Source organism: Hemitrygon akajei, chromosome 23, assembly GCF_048418815.1.
Source record: "Hemitrygon akajei chromosome 23, sHemAka1.3, whole genome shotgun sequence".
Classification (NCBI taxonomy): domain Eukaryota; kingdom Metazoa; phylum Chordata; class Chondrichthyes; order Myliobatiformes; family Dasyatidae; genus Hemitrygon; species Hemitrygon akajei.
This window is the reverse complement of record NC_133146.1, coordinates 9,616,649-9,635,833: the sequence shown is the minus strand read 5'-3', so window position 1 is coordinate 9,635,833 and position 19,185 is coordinate 9,616,649. Positions and strand designations below refer to the sequence as shown.

Below are 19,185 nucleotides of genomic sequence, written 5' to 3'. Positions count from 1 at the left end.
GTACTGGGTCCAGTGCTGTTTGTCATTTACATTAATGATCTGGATGATGGGATGATAAATTGGATTAGTAATTATGCAGATGATACTAGGGTAGGTGGTGTTGTGGATAATGAAGTAGGTTTTCAAAGCTTGGCGAGAGATTTAGGCCAGTTAGAAAAGTGGGCTGAACGATGGCAGATGGAGTTTAATGCTGATAAGTGTGAGGTGCTACATTTTGGTAGGAATAATCCAAATAGGACATACATGGTAAATGGTAGGGCATTGAAGTATGCAGTAGAACAGAGTGATCTAGGAATAATGATAACTAGATTCCCTGAAGGTGGAATCTCATGTGGATAGGGTGGTGAAGAAAGCTTTTGGTATGCTGGCATTTATAAATCAGAGCATTAAGTATAGGAGTTGGGATGTAATGTTAAAATTGTATAAGGCATTGGTAAGGCTGAATTTGGAGTATTGTGTACAGTTCTGGTCACCAAATTATAGGAAAGATGTCAACAAAATAGAGAGAGCACAGAGAAGATTTACTAGAATCGTACCTGGGTTTCAGCATCTAAGTTACAGGGAAAGGTTGAACAAGTTAGGTCTTTATTCTTTGGAGCGTAGGAAGTTGAGGGGGGACTTGATAGAGGTATTTAAAACTATGAGGGGATAGATAGAGTTGACGTGGATAGGCTTTTTCCATTGAGAGTAGGGGAGATTCAAACAAGAAGACATGAGTTGAGAGTTAGGGGGCAAAAGTTTAGGGGTAACACGAGGGGGAACTTCTTTACTTAGAGAGTGGTAGCTGTGTGGAATGAGCTTCCAGCAGAAGTGGTAAGGGCAGGTTCGGTATTGTCATTTAAAGTAAAATTGGATAGGTTTGTGGACAGGAAAGGAATGGAGGGTTATGGGCCGAGTGCGGGCCAATGGGACTAGGTGAGAGTAAGCGTTCAACATGGACTAGAAGGGCCGAGATGGCCTGTTTCCGTGCTGTAATTGTTATATGGTTATCTGGACGTATCAAATTTCCTCAACCTTGTAATGAACTATAACCAGTATTGTGCCATCAACTCTAACAATATGTTGGGCCCAGGATAGATCCTCAGAGATGTTGATCCCAGGAACTTGAAATTGATCACACTTTTCACTTCTGATCCGTCTATGAAGACTGATGTGTGTTCCCTTATCGTACCCTTTCTGAAGTCCACAATCAATTCTTTGGTCCTACTGATGTTGAGTGCAAACCAACAAGTTTGTAAATGACATTTGAGCTATGCCTAGAGAGAGTAAAGCAGTGGGCTAAGTACATATTCCTGTGCTGTACCTGTGTTGATCATCTGAGATGGAGATGTTATTTCCAATCTGCATAGACTGTAGTCTCCGGTGAGGAAGTTGAAGATCCAGATGCTGAGGGAGGTATAGAGGCCCAGGTTTTAGAGCTTTTTGATCAGATCTATAGGAATAATTGTTAAACGCTGAGCTGTAGTCAATAAACAGCAGCCTGACATAGGTATTAGTATTGTCTAGGTGAGCCAATGAGATCACATCTGCTGTAGACCTATTATGGCAGTAGGCAAATTGCAGTTGAGTCTAGATCCTCGCTGAGGCAGGAGTTGATTCTAGCCACAATCAATCTCTCAAAGCACTTCATCACCATAGACATGAGTGCCACTGGATGATGGTCATTAAGGCAGCTCACTCAGCTCTTGGTTGATTGTTGCTCTTTTAAGTCAGATGGGAACTTACAGTTGTAGGAACAAGAGATGGTTGGCAGTTAATTGGCACAGATACCCCATCAAGGTCTGTTGTCTGCAAGGGTTCACTCTCTTGAAAAATGATCTGAAGCCCACAAGTTCGTACCTGCCAATTTCTATCTGTGCTACAAGAGTATCTACATTATTCCATATAGTACTTGCATTCAAATATAATAACTTCAGTCCTGTATTCATCATCCTTTTTGACTTTGTTCCCATATTACAATGATTAGAGAGTATTAGCTCCAGCGAAAGGATAGACGAACTTGGATTGTGTTTTCTGGAACTTAGGAAGTTGAGGGGTGTCCTGATAGAAATGTATAAAATTATGAGAGCAAAGATAGAGTGGGTCAAATCTTTTTTCCAGAGTGGAAATGACAAATACTGCTCAGTTTAAGATGAATGTGAAAGGGGAAGGGTATTTATGAGGGATTTTTTTACACAGTGGTAGTGGCTAGAGAATTGCCTAGTGGGGCAGTACAGTAATGTTAAGTTATAACCGCTAACTATTATAGCACCAGCGACCCGGGTTCAATTCCACTGCTGCTTGTAATGAGTTTGTACCCTGTGGGTTTCCTCTCACGTTCCCAAAGGTGTACGGGTTAATTGGTCATGGTTGTAATTGGACAGTGTAGTCTTGCTGTTACCTTGCTCTGTCTCTAAAATAAAAGTCAACATTTAAGAAGCATTTGGACAGGCACATAAATTTAATCGTTAAATCTTGTTATTAAAGGGAAAACTGACAGTAAATTCCTATAGACTACTCATAAGGTCAGAAATGCTGAAGTCAAGATCCCACAAAAGCGTAAATCACTGTATACATCAAAAATGTACTAGACATTTCAATTTTTCAGTCTTGTTTTCTCTTTGCTTAGATAATCGTTCTCCACCTCGAACATGTGGCTTAAACCATTCTGATTCACTGAACCGGGGCGATCGGATTGATTCAATAGCATCGCAGATAGGGAGTAACAACAGTCAACTAAATTCATTGCTACAAATGTATGTTCCAGACTATTCAGTGCGTGCTCTGACTGACTTACAATTTGTAAAGGTGAGGCCGCATACTTTCATTGTTTTATTGTCATTTATGAAAAATGCATAGTAACAAAATCAAATGGTCTTCTTGCATCTTACAATTCAAGTTACTTTTCTTTTGCAAAAATAAGTTGTGCTTCCCTCAACACAAGATGCTGGAGGCCAGGCAGCATCTATCGAAAAATAAAGTACAGTTGACATTTCAGGTCGAAACACTTGGTACCTGGTGTCCCTATCACAACTCTTGGATTCTCTCTCCACTGGCTGAAATGAACCTGTATGCTTCTTTATCCTCCACCAGATCCATGCTTTCAGTTGCCGGTTCTTCGACTTTCTCAAGTCTTGCAAGGATCGGAAGATTACCTATTTACCTGCTGTACCTGCTGACTCCAATGCTGGCAGGCCTGGATGTCTCCAGACTGTGATCCCTGCTGCTGACCTCAACGGCTCTAACAATCCAGAACAGATTATAATCCCAGACTCCTCCACTATCAAAGTGGGTTCCAATGACCTCGGACACCTCCAAAATGCCAATTGCACAACATCAAACTCCAACCTTGACCTCCAAGCCAGGTCTTCATGCATCGCCACTGGAACTTCCATCTCCCCTCCCCCCATTGCCACTCAGCAATCCCATATCTCTTAAGTCCCACCACCAGCTCTTGAGGCCTCGGAGACTCCATCTTCCTCTTGCCCCACCATCCCTGAAGCCCTCCCCCCTCCCTAACCCTTCCTCTTAGACAATGCCAGCCCCCTTGCCTGCTCCGATCCCAGCTCTCATCTGTGCCGGGTTTTCACCATTTCCTTCAACCTTCCCCTCTGAGGCAGAACGTTCTGTCCTCAGTAAGAGCCTCACCTTTGTCCCCCTGTACCCACACCTCAGTGAGTTCCGCGCCCACACTTATTGAGCTTATTGAGCTCTTATTCTGCAACCTCCATCTTCAAGCCTATTTCTTTGGAAAGGACTCCCCACCCCACACTGAAAACCCCTTCTTCCCATCTTCAAACCTCCTCCTCTTTCTGGATACCCAGCTCTGGTCTTCTGCCTGCTCTGGACCTTTTCATTGCCAACTGCCAATGGGACATTAACCGTTTAGACTTTAACACTCCTGTCCCCTATTTTAACCTCACTCCTTCCAAACGCTTGGCTCTCCACTCCTTCTGCATCAATCCTATCTCATCATCAAACCTGCAGATAAGGGAGGAAGGGAGGTGCTGTAGTAGTCTAGCGTACTGACCTCTGCCTTGCTGAGGCCGGTGCCAACTTCCAGACACTTCCTCTTTCTTCCCCCTTGAACAGGACCACGCTAAGGAACACCAGGCCATTGTCACCCATACCATCATCAACCTTATTGACTCAGGGATCTCCCATCCACTACCATCAACTTCATAGCTCCCATACAGCGCACCTTCCATTTCTACCTCCTACCCAAGATCCACAAACCTGTTTGTCCAGCTTGTTCCTGCCCCACCGAACACATATCAGCATACCTCAACTTTGTTTTATCCCCCTCGTTCAGTCCCTTCCTACCTACATCCATGACACCTCACACACTCTTGATCTTTTCAAGGATTTCAAGTTCCCTGGCCCACAATATCTAATTTTTACTATCGATGTCTAGTCCCTATACACCTCCATCTTCCACCAGGAAGGCCTCAAAGGTCTTAATTTTTTTTTCTGGGCACCAAACCTAACCAGTTCCCCTCCTCCACCTAGTGGAACTTGTCCTCCCTCACTCCAATAATTTCTCCTTTGACGCCTCCCACTTCCTTCAACAAAAGAGATAACCAAGGGCACTCGCATGGGTGCCTGCTTGCCGGTTTGTTGACTCCAAGCCTATGCTGGTGACCGACCTGCACTTTTCCTACACTACGTTAATGACTGCATTGGTGCTGCTTCCTCATCCTGTGCTGAACTCGTCGACTTCACTCACTTTGCTTCCAACTTCCACCCTGCCCTCAAATTCACCAGGTCCATTTCTGACTCCTCCCTTCACTTTCTCGATCTCACTGTCTCTCTCTCTCTCTCTCTCTCTCTCTCTGGAGATAGCTTATCCACCAATGTCTATTACAAACCCATGGACTCTCACAGCTACTTGGACTATACCTCGTCCCACCCTGCTACCTGTAAAAACACCACCCCCTTCTCTCAATTCCTCTGTCTCCGCCACATCTGCTCTCAGGATGAGGCTTTTCATTCTAGAATGAAGGAGATGTCCTCCTTTTTCAAAGAAAGGGGCTTTCCTTCCTCTACCATCAACGCTGCCCTGAACTGTATCTCTTCCATTTCATGCACTTCTGCTCTTACCCCATCTTCCCGCCACCCTCCCAGGGATAGGGATCCTTTTGTCCTCACCTACCACCCCACCAGCCTCCACATCCAGCACATAATGCTCCAAAACTTCTGCCACCTCCAACTGGATCCCACCACCAAGCACATCTTCTCTCTTCCTTCAACCCCCTCATTTTCTGCTTTCCACAGGGATCACTCCCTATGCAACTCCCTTGTCACCACTGATCTCCCTCCTGGCACTTACCCTTGCAAGCGGAACAGGTGCTACACCTGCCCCTACACCATCTCCCTCACTACCATTCAGGGACCAAAATAGTCCTTCCAGGTGAGGTGACACTTCACCTGTGAGTCTGTTAGGGTTGTTTACTGTGTTTGGTGCTCCTGTATATCGGTGAGACCCAACATAGATTGGGAGACCACTTCGCCAAGCATCTATGGTCCGTCTGCTGAACAAGTGGGGATCTCCCAGTGGCCGTCCATTTTAATTCCACTTCCCATGCCCATTCGGATATGTCCAACCATGGCCTCCTTCATTGTCCTGATAAGGCCACACTTAGCTTGGAGAATCAACACCTTATATTCTGTTTGGGTAGCCTCCAACCTTGGTTTGAACATCAATTTCTCAAACTTCTGGTAATGCCCCCCCACCTCACCCCCTTACTATTTCCCTTCCCTTTTCCCTCTCTTGGCCTTATCTCCTTGCCCACCCATCGCCTCCCTCTGGTGCTCCTCCCCCCTTTTTCTTTCTTCCATGGCCTTCTGTCTCTTTCACCAATCAACTTCCCAGCTCTTTGCTTGATCCTTCCCCATCCAGGTTTCACCTATTACCTGGTGTTTCTCTCTCCCCCCTCACTTCCGTTTAAATCTACTCCTCAGGTTTTTTCCTCCAGTCCTGCCGAAGCGTCTCGGCCTGAAACATCAACTATACTTTTTTCCATAGGTGCCTAGCTTGCTGTGTTCCTCCAGTATTTTGTGTGTGTTGCTCAAATTTCCAGCACCTGCAGATTTTCTCTTGTGTGTGATTTCCTCCAACTAGTTGCTCAGTTCTTTATTGTTTATCTGATAAAGTGAACAGTCTGTTTGAACTAGGTTTATGCCTCTGTCACACTGTTACACAGGCTGATCAGATCCAACATCTGCTTTTAGAGACCAAAACTCTTGTAAGACCCATGAAGCCTTCATTGAACTTTTAAATCAGTCATCTTATAGATTTACAAAATCTAATGCACAAAAATAAGGCACCAAACAAAGGTTGATGTTTTTTCACCATTCTATTCAAATCAATTGTGGAAGCATTTAAGGAGAGGCTATTTTTCTGGCGTTTCTCAAACAATGAACTGCTGCAGCAATTTTTTTTTAAAGGATGGTCTTTATACATTTTGAAGGTTAAATGGCTGAATCCCTTTATCTCTGTTCCAACACACACAAAATGCTGTAGGAACTCAGCAGTCCAGGCAGCATCTATGGAAAAGAGTGAACTATCAGCTCTTCAGGCCAAGACTCTTCATCAGGACTGTAAAGGAAGGGGAGAAGGTTCAGAATAAGAAGGTGAGGGAGGGAGGGAGGGACAGGAGAAGTACAAGATGGCAGGTGATAGATGAAGCTAGGAGAGGGGCGAGGAGTTGAAGTAAAGAGCTGAGAAGTTGATTGGTGGAAGAGGTAAAGGCTGGAGAAAGGGGAATCTGATAGGAGAAGACAGAAGACCATGGAAGAAAGGGAAGGGGGAGGAGCACCAGAGGGAGGGGATGGGCAGGCAAGGAGATAAGGTGAGAAAAAAGTGGATGGGAAATGGTGAAAGGGGGCCATTACTGGAAGCTGTGGAAATCAATGTTCATGCCATCAGGTTGGAGGGTTCCCAGATGAAATATAAGATGTTCCTTCTCCAGCCTGAGTGTGTCTTCATCCTAGCAATAGAGGAGACCATGTATTGACATGTCGGAATGAGAAATAGAATTGAAATGGATGGCCACCGGGAAATCCCTCCACCTTCTCTTCGGTGTGTTGCTTTGGATTTCCAGTATCTGCAGATTATCTGCTGTTTGTAACCCTTTATCTCCATGACTGGTAATTTTAATGTCTTAAGCAACTTCTCAAATTCAAATCAGAATGTTTAAGTTTAGACTTTCAATTGCTGCGATCAACTATTATGAAATGTTGGTACTTCATACCATTGTAACTTTGATCAAAGCTGCAAGGAAGTAAAAGTACTTTAAAATACGAAGCAAATATGTAGATTACTGTCACTTTTAGTATTTCCCTGGGATTGGAATAATCTCTATTCACATAATAAGTTCTTTAAGCCCTGAGTGATATTATAATTGTCTCCTGTGTAACTTAAATGTGCATTTGATTTTTTTCTTAACACCTGGTTTATACTTTGTATTGTTTAAGCCTGTTCATGCACATTTTTAACCTCTAGGGCATTCATTTTTAAACAAGACTCAACAGATGGAAGTTATAATTTTGCTGACAATTAGTGAAATATCCTCGGGTATGTTTTTAAGAGAGGAAAGGTATCTTCAAAATATAAATAGATTGTATGTATTTAAACACATATTCAGATCTATTTTGCATTTTTTCCAATTTATAGATTACAAGACAGCATTATCAGAATGCCCTGATGGCATCCATCATGGATAAAACTCCACAGTCGTCAGACAGTGAAAACACTAAGATTGAATTGACTTTAAATGAGATGCATGATCACTTACCTGATGAAACAGCAAATCTACTCAATGAGCAGAATTGTGTGACTCACAAGTCAAATCATAGCATGCACAATGAAGGCAAAATATAGCATAGCGACAGAGCTGCTCACTAGCTTACTGTTCTGAGAACTGCTGTGTTGTGTATGCAGGCACATGCAAGCACACATGTCCACTGTCATGAGACCAAAGAGATGTGCCTCGGCACAAGAAGGTGAACGAAGAATGACAGAGGTGGTTGAGTTGAACACTATAAACAACTGCCAAGATTCAGACAGATCCTCTGCACACTGGTGGCTTGTTATCCTTCTTTATTTTCATGTTTTCTTTTGATTTTCCTTGCACAAAAGGAGAATGGTAAATGTTGGAAAGTAGTATAAAGCACCACATTCTGGCTGGGAAGAGAAATGTGTATTTTTTTAAATGACGACCCATTGAGATTAAGTGTGAGACTAAAATTTGTTTTAAATTATGGCGTGTGATTTATGATGGTCATTGAAGGTGAATGTTCGGAATTTTGAAAATGCTTCCATTTCTCCAGCTTAATTTAGTAGGTGTTTGACATTTTAAACATCCGTTGCATTAAATGGGATGTTACTGCATATTCTATCCCAAAAGAGTTGGGGTTGCTGGGCATTTAAATTGTAACTTGAAAATGGAAACTTGATTCCACATTTGCACAAAACATCATTGACTTAATTGATTTCAACACTTGTATGCAAACTGTGAATAACACTCCAATATATATGGACTCTAGAACTCCTTTGGAAGATATAGTCGTGTCTACATAGCAGGTAAATATGCCAAATCCACCAATGGACGAATGTAAAAAAAAAGGGTTTTTCACAATTGAGAAACAAGGCTGTAACTGTAAGTGTTCTTATGGCAGATAGACTATCATTACATATTGTTTAATCAATCAAATTTGCAAGTAAATTGCAGTTTGTATTATATTGTACAAAACTGACTCTGAGGTGAAGTATTCTGACTACAGTATTCATAACTATGTATATATTAAGCACAAAAAATCTATGGATGAAGTGTAAGTTTCATAAAATTGTCAGTTAAATGACATTTATAATTAACAATGGTAAAGACTTTGTAGATTACAGACTATTTATTTTGTATATGATTTATTTGTATATTTTGTGATTTCATTGTTTTGTTTATTCTGATTCTATCATTCCATTTGGTTAAAATGGTTTTATTCTAAATGATTTTTCATTCCACTTTGTCCTTTGTGTTATTTCTCAGTTCAGTATGCATTACGGTTTTGTTTTTTCATATTGAGTGCCTCTTCACTCTCTCTGTCTTGGTTTCCTTAGAGCAGGTACAACCTGTGCAATCATTAATGGGGCTAATTATGGAAATGGAAAACGATTAACTTGGCCTGGAGTTGGTTAATGGAGTTTCTCATTTTATACTTCAAAAGTGAATAACTTTAATAAAGAAATGATTCATAATTAAATGGGCACTGAATTATTATCAGGATATGCTTAGGAACAAGCAGTTTTTCATCTAGGATAGCAGGTAAACAAAGGAGTATTGACGCTTCTTTAAATCCATTCTGCCAGTATTCACCCCTCATTTCCTTAACCGTACATAATCAAAGCCAGCCGACACTGGAAAACTTGTAAGTGGATGAGAATGGACCAAAGACTCTGTTCATTGGGGTTGCTTGAAAACAGGACCTTTGGTGTATTATATACAACTCACAGGTAAAGACACCTATATAGATGAGTGAGGTGTGCTAGGTGCAACTAATTCTTCTCTTAAATTTCAGGTGCACTCTGTTTCTTTTCTCCAGGAGCTATCCAGTTTGTCTGGAACACCATTCAACTGTCGTTGACAATCTTCCCTTGCTACAAGCGGCAGATAGGAGGTGCGGAATGGTCATGGAATGTACGCACAGGAAGAGTCAAAATAAAGGAGTCATGGGAAGTAGTGTGAAGTTAGTGATCAGTGGTGATCACACTGCAATCCAAAGAAAGCAGAAGGGGTTGAGTGGCTTAGACAACAAGACATAGGAGCAGAACTAAGCCATTTGGCCAATTGTGTCTGCTGAACCCCATTCTCCTGTGACATTTAACACCTTTACTAATCAAGAACCTGTCAACTTCTGCTTTAAATATACCCATTGACTTGGCCTCCACAGATGTCTGTGGTAATGAATTCCATAAGCATGGTCCTATATTTCTTAAGTGTGTGTGGGTGTGTGATGTGTTGCAGCAGAGTGCAGTTGAAAGGAGGTGGAGTAGCCACAGCTATGACATGGCTCCACCCCTGCCAGTGCTCTCTCTCTCTTCCTGTCCCCCATGGGTTCCTGACCCTATGTTGCAAGTCCTGTAACCAAGGAATGAATGGTGCTGATCCAGTAGAATCATCATTATTAGAATTATAGCTGTGTGCAAGAGACAGATCTGAGACCTCTGCTCTGTCCTGTGTTTGCACCTGACAACTACTGTGAAATATTTCAATGCAATTGATCTGAATGGTGGAAAGTTCAAGAGATTTAGAATCAAAGTGGTTTTCAGTCAGATTCTATGTTGTGGGATTGAGTATTGTCTTCACAGAGTGGTTGAATGAAAATGTGTACAGGAGAAGTGCCCCATGACTATAACAGATTGCAACTGTATGCAGTATTGATTAAACAATGATTTTAAAATCTTCATTGCCAAGAAAGATGAGGGGTAAAATCTGTACAAAATATCAAGCTCCCCAACCTACACCCGTCCTCCCCACAGGATGCAGCAGAAAGGGGACATGATACCTCATTGTGGTCACACATGTAATGTTTTTACTGCATAATCACTGTGGAATGATTGAAAACCTGTGCTAATCTCCAGAGTGTAAAATTACAAATCAAACTCTGCACTTTTGTAAATTTTTAAACATACCCAGAACAAGAGAAAACATTGTAGCATTTTGTATTGAACTGTGACACAAAATACTCAAGTATTTTGAGAGACTCAATCACAGCAGGATGAGTCGCAGGTGGGCAAATCAAAAACGGTGAATAAAGGACTTGAAGGTGTTATATTTGAATGTGTGCAGTATATGGAGTAAGGTAGATGAACCTGTAGCACAGTTACAGATTGGGAGGTACGACATGGAGATCACTGAATTGTGGCTGAAGGAAGATTATAGCTGGGAGCTTAACGTCCAAGGATACACATTGTATCAAAAGACAGACAGGAAGGCAAAGCGGGTGGCATGGCTCTGAAGGTAAAAAGTTAAATCATTAGAAAGGTGCCATAGGGTCAGAAGTGTTGAATCATTGTGGGAAGAGCTAAGGGACTACAAAGGTAAGAAGACCCTGATGAGAATTATATACAGACCCCCAAGCGGTATTAAAGATGTGGTCTACAAATTACAATGGGAGATAAAGTATGCCATAAGGGAAATGTTACAATAGTCATGGGGGATGTCAATATGCAGGTAGATTGGGAAAATCAGGTTGGTGCTGGATCCTAAGAGGGAAAATTCCTGAATGCCTAAAGAGATGGCTTTTTAGAGCAGCTTGTGGTTGCTATTCTGGATTAGGCGTTGTGCAATGAACCAGAGATAAAGGAACGCTTAGGGGGGAGAGTGATCATAACATGACAGCAATTTGAGAAGGAAAAAGGGGGAGAGTGATCATAACATGACAGCAATTTGAGAAGGAAAAGCTAAATCAGATGTATCAATGTTATAGTGGACTTCCAGACCCATGACCACTACCATCTAGAAGGACGAGAACAGCAGATACCTGGGAACACCACCACGTGGTAATCCCCCTCCAAGTCACTCACCATCCTGACTTGGAAACATTTGGCCGATCCTTCATTGGCGATGGGTCAAAATTGTGGAATTTCTTCCCTAGCAGCACTATGGGTGTCCCTACACCTCAGCGACAGCAGCGGTTGAAGATGGCAGCTCATCACCGCCTTCTCAAGGGCAACTAGGAATGGGGCAATAAATGCTGGCTTAGCTGGAGATGCCCACATCCTGTAAATGAATAAATAGATAGGAAATTACAGAAGAATGAGCAAGGAGCTGGCTAAAATTGATTGGAAAAGAACTCTGGTAGGGATGACGACAGAGCAACAATGGCTGGAATTTGGAAGCAATTTGGAAGGTGCAGAATATTTATCCCAAAGAGGAAGAAGTATGCTAAAGGCAAAATGATACAATTGTGGCCAACAAGAAATCAAAGCCAAAGAGCAGGCATGTAATAGAACAAAAATTAGTGGAAAGTTAGAAGATTGAGACTAAAAATGTCATGAAGAAAAGATGAAATATGAAGACAAGCTAGCAAATAGCATTAAAGAAGGATATCAAAAGTCTCTTCAAATACATAGCGGGTAAAGAGAGGCGAGAGTAGATAATTGGACTGCTGAAGATGTAGTAATGAGGGACAAGGGAATGGTGGACAAGCTGAATAGAATTTTGCATCAGTCTTTACTGTGGAAGAAACTAACTGTAAGCCAAAAATTTGAGAGTGTCGGGTGGCAGAAGTGTGTAAAGTTGCATTAATATGGGGAAGGTTCTTGGGAGACTGAAAGGTCTGAAGTAGATGAGTCAGTTAGACCACCACGAATGTGGCTGAAGAGATTGTGGAGGCATTGGTAATGATCTTTCAAGAATCACTAGATTCCAGCATGGGTCTGGAGGAATGGAAAATTGCAATTATCACTCCACTCTTCAAGAAGGGAGAGAGGTGGAAGAAAGGAAATTGTAGGCCAATTAGTCTGACCTCGATGGTTGGGAAGATGTTTGAGCTGATTGTTAAGGATGTGATTTTGGGTTACTAAGGGGCACATAATAAAATAGGCTGTAGTCAGCATGGTTTCCTCAAGGGAAAAATATTGCCTGACAAATCTGGTGGATTTCTTTGAAGAAGGAAGCAAGATAGACAAAGGAGAACCGGTGAATGTTGTGTTTTTGGATTTTCAGAAGGCCTATGACAAGGTGCCACACATGAGACTGCTTAACAAGTTATGAGCCCGTGGTATTGCAGGAAAGATTCTAGCACGGATAAAGCAGTGGCTGATTAGCAGGAGGCAAAGTGTGGGAATAAAGGGAACGTTTTCTGGTTGGCTGCCGGTGAGTAGTGTCCCACAAGGGTCTGTATTGAGACGGCTTCTTTTTCAAGTCAATGACTTGGATGATGGAATTGGTGGCTTTGTGATATAGGTGGAGTAGCAGGCAGTTCTGAGGAAGTAAGAGTCTACAGAAAGTCTTAGACATATTAGGAGAATGGGCAAAGAAGTGGCAGATCGAATATGGTGTTGGGAAAGTCCTGAAGAAAAGATAGAATACAAAGTTAAGCTAGCCAATAGCAGTAAAGAAGGATATCAAAAGTTTTTTCAAATACATAAAGTAAAAGAGAGGCAAGAGTAGATATCAGACTGCTGGAGAGGTAGTAATGGAGGACAAGGATATGGTGGACAAGCTGAATAAGTATTCTGCATTTGCAAAATCGTACTTGTATGCTCATACAAGTGTGCACTTTGGTAGAAGATATAAAAGCATTGACTTTTCTAAGTGGAGAGAAAATACAAAATTCTGAGGTGCAAAGGGTCTTGGGATTCCTTATGCTGGATTCCTTAGAGGTTATTTTACAGGTTGAGTCGGTGGTGAGTAAGGCAAATGTGATGTTAGTATTCATTTCAAGAGGAATATAAAAACAAGGATATAATGTTGAGGCTTTATAAAGCACTGGTGAGGCCTCACCTGGAGAATTATGAACAGTTTTGAGCCCCTTAGAAAGGATGTGCTGACATTGGAAAGGGTTCAAAGGTTCATGAAAATGATTCCAGGATTGAAAGGCTTGTTATATAAAGAGTAGTTTCATGGCTCTGGGCCTCCACTCACTGGAATTCAGAAGAATGAGGGGTGACCTCATTGAAACCCAGCAGATGTTGAAAGGCCTCAATAGAGTGGATATGGAGAGGATTTTTCCTAGGGCTGTGGTGTTTAAGACTAGCGGACACAGCCTCAGAATAGAGGGGTGTCCTCTTAGAATGGAGATGAGGAATTTCTTCAGCCAGGGTGTAGTGAATCGGTGGAATTTGTTGCCACAGGTGGCTGTGGAGGCCAAGTCATTGAGTATATTTAAGGCAGAGGTAGATAGATTCTTGAGTAGTCAGAGCATGAAGGGAGAAGGCAGAAGATGGGGACTGATAAATCAGCCATGATGAAATTATAGAGCTGACTCAACAGCCAAATGGCCTAATTATGTTCATGTATTTTATGGTCTAATATTCTAGTAGTGTGTTAACACAAAAGAACAAGTATGGAATTGCACTACATGATGTACATTCCTTTGCCAGTTTGTACCCCATTATGGAATCAATTAGTGCAATGAATATCACTGTATTCCCTAGTAAGGTAAAAATCAGGCCCCTACCAGGAGTTCCCAACCTGGGAGCCACAGACCCTTTGCTTAGTGGTATTGATCCATGGCATAAAAAAGGTTGGGAACCCCTGCACAATGTTTTGCAAAAATGTGGATTCAACATAGTAAATGCCACTGTTTGCACAATGAGTCTAGCACATGGAGCAAGACTGCAGAATGAACACTTTGCACAGTGCTGCTCAGTGTGAAATCAGACTGAACCTTAACACCAAATCATTGCAGTAATGGAATGGAGAGAATGTTGGAATTCTTTGAGGATATATTTAGTAAAGTGGTTGAGGGAGAACCAATGAATGTGTTGTATTTAGATTTTCAGTAAAGCATCAAACAGCAGGAGAACAAGATTAGTGCATGTGGAACTGGGGTAGCAAAATGGTATTGTCTTTTGATCAGATAACAGAAAATAAGATGGAGGCACTCAAATCCCTCTATTGAAGTCATTAGAACTGTGCCATTTCTCTCTGTTCTCTCTTTCCATCTTTTAACAGTAAGCTCATTTTGCACTTATCTAATCAGTCACTTGCTGCCTCTCTTGCAGATTATTATTGTATTCAGTTCTGGTTGCTTCGTTATAGGAAAGATGTGGAAGTTTTAGAGAGAATGCAGAGATTTATTAGGATGCTGCCTGGATTGGAGAACATGAATCTGATGTCTTATGAGGGTAAATTGAGCTTGGGTGAAAGAGGATAAGAGGGTACTTGATAGAACGGGAGAAATGGTTAATACAAGGGAGCATAATTTTAAGGTGATATAAATATAGGGGGAGATGTCAAAGGTAGTTTTTTTTTCACAGAGAGTGATGGGATGAATGGAATGTGTTACCAGGGGTGGTGGTAGAGGAGGATATGGTAGCAATATTTAAGAGACTCAGATAGGCACATTGATGATAGAACAATGGAGGGTTATGTGGGAGGGAAGTTATACTGATCTTTAGAACAGATTAAAAGGTCAGCACATTGTGGACTGAAGGGTCTGTACTGCACTGTAGTGTGACCACTAGTATTTTATCACATGCCCAAAGTTTCTGCCTTTAGCTTGACTTCTTGTCCATACTGTTTTAATGGTCAGTAGGCTATATTCTTTTCCCTAACTGTTGTTGGACCTCCCATGCAGATGTTTTATGGGACAGTCTCACAAGAGCTTTATGTATTTAAACCCTTTTCTTCCTGCCCTGATGTTCAATGGGACATTGTAAAGGGAGCTCAACTAGGTTTTTCTCTAGAAGCATGTGTTAAAAATGCAAAAAATTGGCCTGGAGATTGATGTGAAATGAATGTAATTAATCATTGATGTCGGTCTGGGAAGGACACTGGATTACCCAATGCACCAGTGGATTTTGCAGAGACAGATGTTAGTAATATCTCTTAAGTGCTTTAGGGCATTTGCTACAGATAATCCAAACCTAGAGGGGAAAGAAGATCATTGCTGCCTGGTAAACCAAGGTCTTGATCTTCAACCGCCCTTATGTAAGATGATTTCAGATTTATCACATACAGTGAAATGAATCTTTTGTGTTAACAAACAATACACCCCAAGGATGTGTTGGGGACAGGCCATAAGTGTTGCCACACATTCCGGCACCAACATAGCATGCCCAGTGTTCAGCAAAACAACACAAGCATCAACAGTAACAAAGCCCTTTCTTCTCTACTACCCACCCATCCACCTTCACAGAAACACACATCCCTACCTCCAACACCTGACCAGTTTACCTCCACCTGCCTCACAAGCATCGGGCCTTTGACTTCCCCAATGGACTCACAAAATCGCAGACCCAGGGCTAAGACCTTAAGACTTCTGTTACCCAACTTGCTGACTTCATCATCAACTTTCAGTATCAACCACAGGACAGGCCCTGAACTCTAGGCCTCAAACTCTGGACTGGCTGACTTAAGGATTCATCAGCTGTTGTGCCTTCCCCTGCAAAGACCTCCAGTCTTCGGACCTGTAAGTTTGTGGGGAGTGGTCACCAGCCCGCATCCTCACCGACATCCATCCACGGGGGATCACTAGCCTTTGACCCAAGGAGTACTCAGACCTGGACCCCCCCCACATTTCTGACCCTTAAATTCTAACCTGACCCCTAACTCCCCATGTTGTCCCCTAAAACAATTAAGTGTGAACTGAAACCTTGACAGAGATGGCCAATGATTATACACACACACAGTCATTTACTCAGTTGTGTTTATTGCATGGGAAAAGCATCAGGGATTTCTCTAGTGAATCTTTATACCAATCATAACACAAAGAAAAGCAGAAGTTGGCTAAGGGGCTTTGTGAGTCTGATCAGCTATCCAATGTCAAGGTTAATCTTTTTACTCCTCCTCCATCCCATAGGTCAAGTGTCACACAGATCAAAGGTCAAAGACAAAGTTGGTGAGCACAATGGCTGAAGCACTCAGTTTACATATAGTTATCAAACAGCAATGCTCTCTGCTCCCTTCTAGCTTTCTGAGACTTGGACTACCTGCAGCTCACAATCCATGCCAACCGCAGTCTTCATTAACCAGAATGACTCTGCAGCCTTCTATGGCTTGAAGATTCAAGCGGTCAACTCTCGTCCAAGAAATAGAAACCTCAGCCCTCCGCTGTATCCAGAATCCTAGCCAGTCCGAAAGCGCGAGCTTTGAGCCTTCTCTATGGTCTGGTAAGAGCTGAGATGTGATCGGGGTGTCGGGACCGGGGGTTCTGCTCGCAGTGCTGCCGTGTTGGCTCAGCTCTGTGGCCTGCTCTGGCTGCATTGATGCCTGGCTTCGTGTCTGTGGCCTCGTTTTCTTAACGCTTCAGTTCTGAATGCTATCTGCTGGCTTTGACAGACTTTGTTTTTTAATAGGTTCTTTGTTTTGCGGCTGCCTGAAAGACCTCTCAAGGTTGTATTAAATATGAATACAATAATTAATGTACTTTGAACTTTGTTGGTGCCAATAGCTCTCAGAATGGAGTCACATTCACCTACGAAGAGGAATTTCTTCCCCCCCTCCCACACCCCGTCAGGTAGATTAAAAAGCAAAATCACTTTCCATCGACATTGCCCATGAAGTATGTGTTGGATTGTTGTGCACTGTGACCTTGTCACAGGCACACTCAACACAGAAACTCCTGGGAGTTTCTAAAACAGCATCATTTAAGATTACACGTTAAATTCAGCAGGACCAGCTGCAGGAGGCAATACATGACCTCAGCAGTCCCACAATCACACGGGGACAATGAGATGGCTGCTGCACTATTCTTATGAGTGCAGTGGTGAAGAAGGCACGATGGTGCAGTATTCAATTCTGACCCTCTTCAGGCCAACCTCTCTCTTCCCTCCAATCATTCATAGATATTATGTTTGCTGATTATCTAAGCAAGTAAATCTCTTTCCTCCAGTGGATGCAGGCGATTCAGCAGCAACCCTTGCTCGGTGTGCAACACGCTGTTGCACAGGATGGATTCTGTCCCTCTGCCGGTTTCTCGGACAGCTGGAAAGGATCAACGACAGCAGCAGCCTAAAGGACCAATTGCAAGAAAAATTAATACTGCCATAAGGTGGCGCCTCTTCCTAACAAACTGACTGCAACAACAAGACATTCTAAGCAACGCACACAAAATGCTGGAGAAACTCAGCAAGTCAGGCAGCATCAATGGAGAGGAATAAACAGTCGAAGCAGTGGGCCAGAAACCCCTCATCAGAACTAGAAAAGGGGGCAGATGTAGAAGGTGGAAGGAGGGTGAGGAGTACAAGCTGGCAGGTGAAGGATGAGACCAGGGAATGAAGCTTGGAGATAATTGCTGGAAGAGGTAAAGGATTGAATAGAAACCTGACAGGAGAGGAGAGAAACCATGGAAGTAGGAGGAGTACCAGAAAGAGGTGATAGGCAGCTGAGGAAAAGAATAGATGTGGGAAGGATTCAAGATTGTTTAATATCATTTTCCGGTACACAAGTGTAAAGGAGAATGGAATAATATACTCTGGATCTGATGCAGCAAAAAAAAACCACAATAAGAACACTAATAACAAAAATCATACTAAATACAGTACTGTGCAAAAGTCTTAAGCACCAAGAACCTAGAATAGTACAGCACAGGAACAGGCCCTTCAGCCCACAATGTTGTGCCAAACCAGCTAAAAAGTAAATCAATAACACCCATAATACCCTTAGCATTAAAATACACACACTTCAAAACTATCCAACCCATCTTACTTGTTATTTCAATTTTGCCTTTCAATACTTTACCTGACATCTACCTTCTGGTCCAATCCCTCCCTTACTAATCTGGTGCACCAGTTCCCAGACCCCTGCAAAATGATTTTAAACATTCCAGGTGGAATTAGCAAACCTCCTGGCCAGGATGTTGGTTCCCCTCCAGTTCAGGTGCAACCCGTCCCTCTTGTACAGGTCACCCTTTCCCCAGAAAAGGTTCTAATGGTCCGAGAACTTGAAACCCTGTCCCCTGCACCATCTCCTCAGCCACACATTCATCCTCACCCCATTCCTACCTGCACTTACCCATGTAAACAAAATTCTGTAATGTGAAGGTGCTTTCAAAAATAATGAAAAGTTTCCAAATATCAAAGCAATTACGACAAAGAGCAGCAAGCAGTAAAAATACTCAATCAAATCAATATTTAGTGTGACCACCCTTTGCCTTTAAAACTGCATTGATTCTCTTAGATACACTGCCGTGCAGTTTTATAAAAAGATTGGCTGGCAGGTTGTTCCAAGGATCTTGGAGAACTTGCCACAGTTCTTCTGCAGACTTTGACTGTCTCTCCAGGTAATCCTAGACAGTCGCAATGACGTTGAGATTAGGGCTCTGCGGAAGTCATATCATCAGAAACCATACAAAACATCTAGGGTGTCTAAGACTTTTGTACAGTAATGTACAAGTACACAAGTTAGCTTATATACATAGAATGTTCACAAACTGATGCTAGGCACAGGAGAGTCTGTACATAAAGTGACTGATAGAAAATTATAACGTAGTGGTGGTTGGGGGCTTAGCAGGGTCAGTCAGTGGGTAGAGGAGTTGACA

At 42.4% G+C, this 19,185-nt stretch overlaps 2 protein-coding genes across 3 annotated transcripts in view; one reads left to right on the top strand and one right to left on the bottom strand.

Moving 5' to 3' along the window:
• LOC140715148 (metal transporter CNNM2-like) overlaps positions 1-8,238 on the top strand; it is a 167,740-nt gene extending 159,502 nt beyond the window's left edge. For both annotated transcript variants that reach the window (XM_073026926.1, XM_073026925.1), the window contains 2 exons: positions 2,609-2,787; positions 7,655-8,238. In XM_073026926.1, the coding sequence (XP_072883027.1) occupies positions 2,609-2,787; positions 7,655-7,861 (386 nt within the window). In that variant the 3' untranslated portion in view covers positions 7,862-8,238. The remainder of the gene's footprint in view (positions 1-2,608; positions 2,788-7,654) is intronic.
• An 8,101-nt stretch (positions 8,239-16,339) lies between these two features.
• Positions 16,340-19,185, bottom strand: part of as3mt (arsenite methyltransferase) — a 38,362-nt gene continuing 35,516 nt past the window's right edge. The window contains exon 11 of the mRNA XM_073026924.1: positions 16,340-17,657. Coding sequence (XP_072883025.1) covers positions 17,553-17,657 — 105 coding nt within the window. The 3' untranslated portion in view covers positions 16,340-17,552. The remainder of the gene's footprint in view (positions 17,658-19,185) is intronic.